This window comes from Trypanosoma cruzi, genomic scaffold (genome assembly GCF_000209065.1).
Source record: "Trypanosoma cruzi strain CL Brener 1047053512473 genomic scaffold, whole genome shotgun sequence".
Classification (NCBI taxonomy): domain Eukaryota; phylum Euglenozoa; class Kinetoplastea; order Trypanosomatida; family Trypanosomatidae; genus Trypanosoma; species Trypanosoma cruzi.
In genome coordinates, this window is record NW_001849165.1 from 1 (window position 1) to 9839 (window position 9839).

A 9839-nucleotide genomic window follows, 5' to 3' on the forward strand; every position below is an offset into this window, starting at 1 on the left:
CGAAGTGTGTTAGCTCGAGCGGGTCGATTAGGTGGTGTGTGTAGCGGAAGGCCTCCGAGACGGAGAAGTTGGGGACGAGGTGGAAGTCGAGGCGTGGAAGGGCCGTCATCGCGATGGTGAGAGATTCAATGGGCACCTCGATGATGACGTGGCAGAGTCGTCGATCGCACGCCAATGCCACAACTTCGTTGTAGATGCGAAGTAGCGAGCTGCCGTCACGAATCTTGAGCACGAACAGTGGGGTGACGCCATGCATTGCCTTCCTTGCGCGATCCGAGGCCTCTCCAATGAAGTTGAGAAGATCGCCACAGGCGTCAATATTCTGCACGTTCAAGGATTTCACGATGGAGCGGAGAGGGTCCTCGTTTGGACGAATGTCAACAAAGACAGCCGCCATCTTTTCCTTGCGAATCGCAGAGCGAAACAGAATGCTTTTTCCGCAGCCATAAAACCCAGCAAAGACGAGAATGCGCGGGTGGAAAAGATCCTGCTGTCTTAGGGTCTGGCGCAGGCGCTGCTCCTCATCTTCGCGGTGCACATAGTCTTTTATTGGCCGTTTGCTGTGCGGTTGGGAGAGCGCACTTGCCGCAATGGCCAACTGATAGGAGCGCTGCTGTTTTTTGTAATTTTTAAAATTCCAACCAAACACAGACACGACACCCAGTACGGCCACGCAGGCACTGAAGACGCCACTGTACTTGGTGAGGACATACCGCATCTCCTTCTCTTTCATGCGCTCCTTGATTTGCTCGCGCTTCTGCCGGTGCTGGTCACGCTCCCACTCCGACTTCTCCAGTACGCTCATGCGCACAGACTTGTTGAGGTGTGAGAGACAGTGCACGTCAGCGCCATCCAGCAGGTACAACTTGTCCGCTCTCCAGCCCCGGTGAAAAAGGATGCACGAGGTGCTCTCCTGGTCGGAGCGACGGTCCACTCCAGCGGATTTGACCCACTCCAGCACCTCCTGAAACTTCTCGTTCGAGATGAACTTTGAACGGCCCTCAGACAGAGTGATCATCTCACGTGGCACGGCGGGATCAAAGCGGTCATTATCCAAAAGCACCGCAAGGGCACCATTCCCATTGACTTTGGCCACCAGACCGCCAATTATTGCCCCCGCGCCTTGTGTGCTCGCAGGGCGGGCAGCGGCAGACCCTCCGAAGCAGGGGAGCAGCACACAAAAACAGGCAATGCAAAAAAAAGGAAAAGAAGATGCAGAAACTGCACAGCACTCAGAAACAAGCCAGCAAAGTGAGCAAAGCGGCACACCGCGCACGACACGCACGACACAGAAATACGCCAGGACGCTTCTCTCAGCAGTGCCGCTCACACAGAAACAAAAAAAAAAAACGCTAGCACAAAAACAAAAAAGGCAGCACCGAAGGACACAACCAAAATTCATCGCGTGACGCCAACAGAGGCAAATTGTGGACCGACGGGAAGAAGGGAGCGAGCAGTAAACACAAACGCGCAGACGGGCAAACACGCACAAAATCGCCCATCACCGCGCATTCAACCTGTAGAAAATAAAAATAAAAAACGTCCCATCACAAACAGACGGCGACGCGGGTCCCTCGTGGAGACCCTCGTCAGAGTACACAACGTAATTCTCTTCCTCCTTCCGTTTCTTCCTGCCTGCTTATCATCTATTCATTTCTCCCTGGGCCGGGGAACAAGCGTTCGCCCACACACACAGAGGGGCAGCAGATGCACGCATGTCATTATAGCACCCGCTCCACCTCTAACAGCACTGGGTAACACAGGGTGATTGGACGCAGCCACAAAAACAACAACAAATTAAAAAAATAAAACCAAGGAAAGTAACCCAATCAAGTATTGCAGGGAGGTCATCCACAAAGCTGCATGGCACGGGGCATAGTAGAGCAGAATACGCTTGTTGGTCTCCAGCGGCGCATGCAGACGGTGGATGCACCCGCTATAGCATACGCAGAAGCACGACGGCGACAAATATCAGGCACCATCCAATCACAATGATGACAAAGCCACCACCGTATTTCAAATATGTTTTGAGCGGTGTTCCAAGGCAATTGTCCACGTCATGGTTGTAAAAGTAGGCCATGGGTATCCAAACGAGCCCAACCGTCACAATGCTGACCACCAACAGCAGGGTCGCAAAGATCTTGAGAGATTTTAGGCAGAAGTGTGCCGCCACGCCAAGTGCGGTGGCAGCAAGCAGCAACAAAATGGAAATAATGGAGAACGCCTCGGCCATCCTGAACAGCCTCAAGACTGAGGGGCATTCACGAAAATCTTCCCCAACGGTGAATTCATACTTCGTGCTGTGGCAGTCTTCCTTAATTCCCCACAACGTCATGCACGGAGTGTTGCCAGTGGCTCCCTTCTCTTTCGCGCGGAACTGGTCTATCGGCGTCCCAACCAGCACGAACAGGAAGGCAAGGAAGCCCACCACACCGTAGAGAATCGCGCCAAGTTTGCTCATTGCTTCCTACGTGAGAGCTAGGGTTGAAAGCAGGGGAAAGAAAGCTGTCAGTGAGAGCAGTGTCCGTGGGACGTCCATGCGACAGTCACCTCCGCACGCACAGGGGCCAACAAAACAACAAGACACCTTCGGGCTGCACACATGGCTGGCTACTGCCAACAGCAAGCCGCTGTGTGAAACACCTTCTGTTGGAACATCCAGACATCCGCAACTGCATTGTACATGACTATTTCTCGAAGAGCCTCGTTGCGTAGGCTGGAGTAGTCGTATCCCTCGCTCTGTCCTTCTTCAAACGGAAAGCGTGCCAACTTTATGACTGCCTCGCGAAGGGAGGGATCCTTTGCCCACGCTGCCTGTAGCTGCCTCATGGCCTTGACAAGCTTCTGGTTGGTGTATGTAGTGGCAGACATGTGTGCGTGGCGGACAGCGGCGAGGAGTTCATCGAGGTCGTTGCTGTTTGTCCCGACCACCTCAACGAAGTGTGTTAGCTCGAGCGGGTCGATTAGGTGGTGTGTGTAGCGGAAGGCCTCCGAGACGGAGAAGTTGGGGACGAGGTGGAAGTCGAGGCGTGGAAGGGCCGTCATCGCGATGGTGAGAGATTCAATGGGCACCTCGATGATGACGTGGCAGAGTCGTCGATCGCACGCCAATGCCACAACTTCGTTGTAGATGCGAAGTAGCGAGCTGCCGTCACGAATCTTGAGCACGAACAGTGGGGTGACGCCATGCATTGCCTTCCTTGCGCGATCCGAGGCCTCTCCAATGAAGTTGAGAAGATCGCCACAGGCGTCGATATTCTGCACGTTCAAGGATTTCACGATGGAGCGGAGAGGGTCCTCGTTTGGACGAATGTCAACAAAGACAGCCGCCATCTTTTCCTTGCGAATCGCAGAGCGAAACAGAATGCTTTTTCCGCAGCCATAAAACCCAGCAAAGACGAGAATGCGCGGGTGGGAAAGATCCTGCTGTCTTAGGGTCTGGCGCAGGCGCTGCTCCTCATCTTCGCGGTGCACATAGTCTCTTATCGGCCGTTTGCTGTGCGGTTGGGAGAGCGCACTTGCCGCAATGGCCAACTGATAGGAGCGCTGCTGTTTTTTGTAATTTTTAAAATTCCAACCAAACACAGACACGACACCCAGTACGGCCACGCAGGCACTGAAGACGCCACTGTACTTGGTGAGGACATACCGCATCTCCTTCTCTTTCATGCGCTCCTTGATTTGCTCGCGCTTCTGCCGGTGCTGGTCACGCTCCCACTCCGACTTCTCCAGTACGCTCATGCGCACAGACTTGTTGAGGTGTGAGAGACAGTGCACGTCAGCGCCATCCAGCAGGTACAACTTGTCCGCTCTCCAGCCCCGGTGAAAAAGGATGCACGAGGTGCTCTCCTGGTCGGAGCGACGGTCCACTCCAGCGGATTTGACCCACTCCAGCACCTCCTGAAACTTCTCGTTCGAGATGAACTTTGAACGGCCTTCAGACAGAGTGATCATCTCACGTGGCACGGCGGGATCAAAGCGGTCATTATCCAAAAGCACCGCAAAGGTACCATTCCCATTGACTTTGGCCACCAGACCGCCAATTATTGCCCCCGCGCCTTGTGTGCTCGCAGGGCGGGCAGTGGCGAGTTCCACAGAAGCATTGGTTGCAACAGATGATGCGATCACTTCTGATGCCACTGTGGTTTGCGTTTTACTTGCCGAAGTTGCGTCGTGCATCCTTGATGTATCGCGGTCTAACTCTAATGCAGTGCTTGTTGTTTTTGCTGCTGGATTTTTATCTGCCCCCTCCGCCGTGTTCAAGGAGGTTACGGTGCTGATCTGATGTGGATTTGCAGATTCCAGGGCAAGAACCGTATCTTTACTGTAAGTGACGTACACCCGTGATCCAACCTCGATGACGGGTGATAAGGCTATTTCCTTGAAGAAAACGGCGTACACCGATTCCGAAATCTGAGCTGTTATTTGGCCTATAGCAATCGGCTCATCTGTGCTAGCCGTTTCAGAGTTCTCAAAGTAGGCTGCAACACGAAGCCCCTGCAAGCTCATCCGCGCCTCACGGCAGCGTGCTTTGGATTCTGCCGATGAGGTAACTGTGGTGGTGGTGGCGGTTATCTCGGTTGTTTGTGTCGTTCCCTTGCTTACGGCAGCCGAGACAACTTGCAGTATGACTCGCGTCCGTCGCCACATTGACTGAATTCACCAAAGCGTATATCTTATATACAAGCGAACCCGTTGGTTGGGAAGTATAAGCAGAAGAAAAGTGATGGTAGTACGTAAGCGAAGGGAAAGAAAAGAAGAAAAGATATATATATGTATATGTTTGTGTGTGTGGGCGTTCCACCCAGGGGCGCTAGAAGGAGAAGTGAAAGAAGAAACGCTTTGGATGCAGCAAAGACTCTCCGCGTTTGGCCACCGCTCACTTACTCAATTCTCCTCTCAATTGTTTTATCCTTGTATTTGCCTGAATTAAGATGCACCCTTTCTTTTTGTTCCTGCTGTTTTGCCTCAACCCCCCCCCCCCCCCCTCCCACGCGCCCTCTCCCCCACACCAAACGAGCAAGGCAATAAGGGAAAAAAAAATCCCCCAGACTAACCAAGCAAACAAAGAGCGGTAGAGTAGAAGCATTATGCGTCAAGCGCGGCTCACAAAATAAGAGTTGGGCAAAAGGATGTTATTTTCCTCCGTTTTTCTTCTGGTGCGGCTTCGCACAACAACTCTCTTTTCTCCATCTGGTAAGTCTCATCAGTGTTTCTTTTCCCCTTCCCCTTCTCCGTTCTCCTTCCTTCCTTGCCTTCTTTCTTGTTCCCACCCGCAGGCCTAAAAATGAATAGAATGAAGAGTGTGTGGGAGTGTAAGTGAAAAAAAAAAGGCCTCTCTGCATGTATATATAATTTGCTTTCCTTAAACGCCCTCATACGTCACGCTCCGCTTAATGCAACGCTACAGCAGAGGTTTGTCACGGCGGTGCCGCCGTGAGGGGGGATGCACGCCGCCCCCATCGACATGACGTGGTTGTTTGTATGAATGATGCGTTTCTTTTTTGTTTCCCGCAGCGTGCGCAATCCCCCGACGTGACTGTGGGTTTGTTAATACCGGTAAACGTTGTATTTTTTTCTTCTCTCTTCTCCATGACGGGGTAATACCGCGCACCGCTGCAGCGAGCTCCTCAAGATTATGACGTGGGTATTCGCCCTCGCGCTGCTTCTCTTCATAGTTTTGTATTTTTTTCCTAAAAATACGGCACAACTGCACAACCGTTTGGGCCACCCGCAGTGCTCTAAATGTGGTTTGTGCCGTCTGCACTGAGCCCTCCACGTCATCTGCAACTGCCTTGGTATTAATGGCGTGCTGCTGATCACATAGAAGAGGAACAGCGGAGTGGATCTTCAGCACAGCGTCCTCCACAACGGGCAGCAACGTGCTTGTGACGCCAAGGAGATCATTCAGCAGAGGTCTCACGCCCTCATCTGTTGTTGACAGGCACGGCAGTCCACGAAGAACAAGGTGGAGTGTGCACTCGATGAGCGGCAGAGAGGCATCCAGGGCGGCATCTGCATTTTTAACTGCCAGGAGACACGCCGAAAGCCTTTGCATTTCTTGAATACTCAAACTCTCCGGTGTCACAGATGCCGTGTCCGTTAGCTGTACAAGCAACTGAATGGCAGATAACGGCAAAGTAAAGTCTTCTACACCCTTCTCTAGGCATTTCTGCTCGGATGAGTACACGAGGTCCAATACCTCAGTAGCCTTCGTCAGTAGAAACGCCAAAGAAAGCCGGTTGCTGACAATGTTGCGATGCGACACATCCACCTCCGCCAGTGCCGACAGGTCCTTCTGCAAGGCAGCAATCTCAGTGAGACTTCTTAGCGGCTCGCTTGATATGAGCGCGGCGCAAAGCTGCTCGCACTTTGGACCACCGTAGCCCTGAAAATGCTCCTTCAATGCCTTTTCAATTTCCATCGCGCAGGATGCATCTGCTGACGAAGTTGGACGGCAGAGCCAAGCCTCAAAAGCCTTTTTCAGCCCGTCCTGAGCGGAAGGGCTCGACACAATTGCCACACACGTTGACAGTGCTTGAGGAAGTTGCGTCACCAGCCTTTCCACAATCGCGGCAGCGCACTCTTCTTGAAGGCTCAGAAGAGCCGTCACCGCCACGCGCCGTTCTTGTGGGTTGGGATGCTGTGATGCCTCGTCCTGTGTGTTCTGCGCATCGCCCTCCTCCAGACCCGGTGGGGGCATAGACGAGCGTACAAGCACCTCGCAAAGAACATCCCCGTATTGTTTCCACCGGTCCGTTGGTGCATCAAGGAGCATGCGTGGGAGGGTCTTAAGTAAAAAGGCCCGATGCAGCCACGGCACACCCGTATTCGTGAGCACACCACGTAGGGCTTTTAGAATATCATCCCACTCCTCTGGGAGATGCACAGACGCGGTAACAAGTGCCCTTACAAGGGGACGAATGCCTTCGCCGATCTTTTCAATGTCCGTCAGGGCCGCCTTAAGTTGCTGCACAGCACTCAAAAGCGACGAATGCGACGTCGAGTTCTCTTCCCCGGGGTGGTAATCACTCACCAGCTGAATCAATGCTTGAAGTTCCATCATCCTTTTTTGCCCGTTTGTTAAGACAAAAAAAAAAAAAAAAAAAAGGAAGAGAACTTGAAAAGACACATAAGCAGAATAAAAATAAAATCATGCAAAAAAAAAAAAAACATCGCAAACTCACTTAATGAACGTCTAAAAGACGTGCTGTGATTTACCACAATAAACGGGGATGCATCGCCTATGAGGCAAAATTGCTCTCGGCGTCATCCATAAAACTCGACGTTGGCAAATAACGCCAGTCAATGTGTTGCATTCCACTCCAATGCGACATCATCTTGTGGTATCGACTTACTAATTAAATATATATATATTGATATGCTTGCGTGTGTATAAGGGTAAATTTGCATTTCGGATTCACTCTCCGCCAGAGCTCAGTACGGATCCAAGAAAACTCTGCGCCTCACACGCGACCAAAAAAAAAAAAAAAAAAGAACAATCTTCTGGACCGCTGCCCGGATCCTGAGCTCATCAACAATAAAAAACAGATAAGATATGAATAAGAGAAAAGGTGAATGGGATAAGAGTGGGGGTTCACCATTACCCTCAAACCTTAAGACCAGGTAAGTGTATGTTTTTATATACATATATTTACGTATTATTACGTAGGAAGTGGCAGACTTTGGGGTCCTCCAGCCACAACACCCCGCCGCGTCGTGGGATTCAAAAAGAGTGGGTGGACGGGATGGTAAAATTAGTAAAAGGCAAAAAAAAATGACTGGCCGCCATCGGTTCCCTGATCCCCCTCCCTTAATAGTTGTGTCCTTCCAAAAATGCATACGGTAGAAAAGCGCCGTAAAGAATTGTATTCGCTTTACCAGGGTACATACATTTATTTATTTATTTATTTATATTAATTTAGTTAGCCAGCTCTCCCGTGATCATTCTCCTCACAAGCTCCTAAATTCCTTGTGAACGGTAGCGTATGCGTGCACCATCCGAAGGTGACAGGCACCTCAACGCACCGCCACTTGTACATTCAGCTGGCGGACACCATCAAAGGGTTTCTTCCGTCAGCTTCATTTAAAAACAAAAACAAAAAGAGGGGGGATTCATAAGAGAATCGCACAATGACTTTAAAATGATTCAGCCCGCAAGGAAAAAATGGAAAATAAAGAAAGATGCCTTTGCTGCCCTCTACAAAACATTGTTGGCATCCGTTCTTTTTATTCCCCTCGACGGGCCTACCGAGGTCAGCTGACACATATGATGGAGCGATCCTTGACTGTCCAGAGGTCTGGCCGCTGTTTCATAATCTGCAGCGCTCCCCCCACCACGTCACGCACCTGAATCGGAACTGTGGCCGCTTCAAATGCCCGACGCAGCAGCGAGCCGGCAATGATGGAGCGATAGCCACTGGCACAGTACACAATAATATTTTTTATGCCCTGAAAAGAAAAACGACGTCTGGCATTTTCGGCCATAAAACTCTCGTGCAACTTCTCCAAAATTTTTTGGCCAAGGCGTGGGGATGGAGTATAAAAATCAACCACCGGTGTCTCCTGTTTATTTGTACGGTTTAACGAAGATGATGATAACATCGTATCCAGAGCTGTTAGCTGGCACAACTCTGATAGGGGAATATGAATGCTGTGTTTATGTGAGCCGTTCTTAAACTCGTAAGAAGTGCGGCAGTCGAGGACCAAGGTGTCTTCAGAAGGTTCAAGGTATTGAAGCTGCTGGTAGTTATCAATTCGCAAAAAGGCAGATGCGGCAGAATCAGAAACCCACACAAGTTGGCGCGGTAAAAAACTCGACACAATGGATTCTGGAATAGGCTTCGTTATAATAAACCCCTGGACTCGCACCTCCGCACCAGCCGCAGAAAGAGGACTAGAAAAGGATTCTAGTTCCTTTGCCGTGTAGGTTTCAATGGGTGCACCCGGGGATAACAACTCCAACCGCTTCCGTACAAGCGGAAACTCCTCCTCATTCCTGCATATCACAACGATGGGCTGAAGTGGTTGCAGCACACATTGAAGCCACAGTTCTGCCTTTTTGACGCCGTACGCAGTGGCCGGAAAATTCATGGGAAAATTCACAGATCCTTTCAGATGCGCCAACTGGTGGTCGATAGTGTCCCTAATGTCCAGAACAATGGGCGTCATAGCAGAGGAAGCAGCAGAAGCAACACTATTGAATCTCGGAAGAGGACAAGACGGTAAAGAATGCCGTGAGACAAGCCTGGCTCCACTTCCACCAAATGCGGAAGGAGCCAAAAGCAAATTGTATTCTCTTACATGTGAGAATAACGGTGCTTTGGGAAGTGGGGGTCGCTCTTGAACGTACGCGGCGTAACTCTCGTGGTCCAACAGTTTGCCCAGCATGTTGCGTGAATGCTTCATTCGCTTTAGATCACCTACATGAAGTGCCCAATAGAGATCCAGTTGATGCGTCACGTTGTTGTATCCGCCGTGAGACGGAAAAACGACCACATGTTCCGGTGTCTGCCCATTCTTGCCCTCGCCGGTCTGGGCAAAGTACCTGTCCCACAGACGCTCCTTCAGAAAGCGCTGCGCCACTGTGGTCGCAGTTCTTGTCGCTTCGCAACTCGAAACGTTACTTTTTGGAGATAGTCCTGGAAAATCAGCAAAGAATTCATGGCGCGGGAGGGAATCGGTGCCAATCACAGTGCCGGTAAAGAGTGCCAGCCAGAGTGGAGTTATAGTGCAGCTCAACCAACATGCACTCAGGGGAAAAGGAGGGCACGGGAACACAGTGCAGTTGCAGACGTGGGCTTAGTGACAATGTCGGCCACCCTTCTGTGGGCACGTCA

At 51.1% G+C, this 9839-nt stretch overlaps 4 protein-coding genes and 1 pseudogene across 4 annotated transcripts, besides 10 other annotated features; all 5 read right to left on the reverse strand.

Moving 5' to 3' along the window:
- On the reverse strand, positions 1 to 1402 carry Tc00.1047053509289.5 (tuzin; the record flags this gene model as incomplete). The annotated part of the gene is made up of 1 exon (XM_801104.1): positions 1 to 1402. A coding segment is annotated over one exon (1402 nt), but the record flags the coding sequence as incomplete, so codon positions are not given.
- Positions 1 to 3534: a sequence feature (areas not merged during assembly with more than two copies in the genome that could not be assigned to a particular haplotype).
- Positions 1937 to 2461, reverse strand: Tc00.1047053509289.10 (amastin, putative; the record flags this gene model as incomplete). The annotated part of the gene is made up of 1 exon (XM_801101.1): positions 1937 to 2461. The coding sequence occupies one exon, from the start codon at positions 2459 to 2461 to the stop codon at positions 1937 to 1939; it is 525 nt and encodes a 174-aa protein (XP_806194.1).
- Positions 2611 to 3954, reverse strand: Tc00.1047053509289.20 (tuzin, putative; the record flags this gene model as incomplete). The annotated part of the gene is made up of 1 exon (XM_801102.1): positions 2611 to 3954. One exon carries the CDS (start codon positions 3952 to 3954, stop codon positions 2611 to 2613), a length of 1344 nt encoding a protein of 447 aa, XP_806195.1.
- Positions 3535 to 6139: a sequence feature (heterozygous, non-Esmeraldo-like haplotype).
- Positions 4973 to 5008: a sequence feature (C-rich).
- On the reverse strand, positions 5405 to 7066 carry Tc00.1047053509289.30 (hypothetical protein, conserved; the record flags this gene model as incomplete). Its single annotated transcript, XM_801103.1, has 1 exon — positions 5405 to 7066. One exon carries the CDS (start codon positions 7064 to 7066, stop codon positions 5405 to 5407), a length of 1662 nt encoding a protein of 553 aa, XP_806196.1.
- Positions 6140 to 6387: a sequence feature (haploid, non-Esmeraldo-like haplotype).
- Positions 6388 to 6446: a sequence feature (areas merged during assembly that could not be assigned to a particular haplotype. This can correspond to areas where the two haplotypes were merged or to regions with more than two copies in the genome that were merged during assembly.).
- Positions 6447 to 6552: a sequence feature (areas merged during assembly that could not be assigned to a particular haplotype. This can correspond to areas where the two haplotypes were merged or to regions with more than two copies in the genome that were merged during assembly.).
- Positions 6553 to 9839: a sequence feature (heterozygous, non-Esmeraldo-like haplotype).
- Positions 7091 to 7110: a microsatellite.
- Positions 7653 to 7965: a mobile genetic element.
- Positions 7894 to 7915: a microsatellite.
- Tc00.1047053509289.39 lies at positions 8257 to 9839 on the reverse strand (annotated as a pseudogene; the record flags this gene model as incomplete).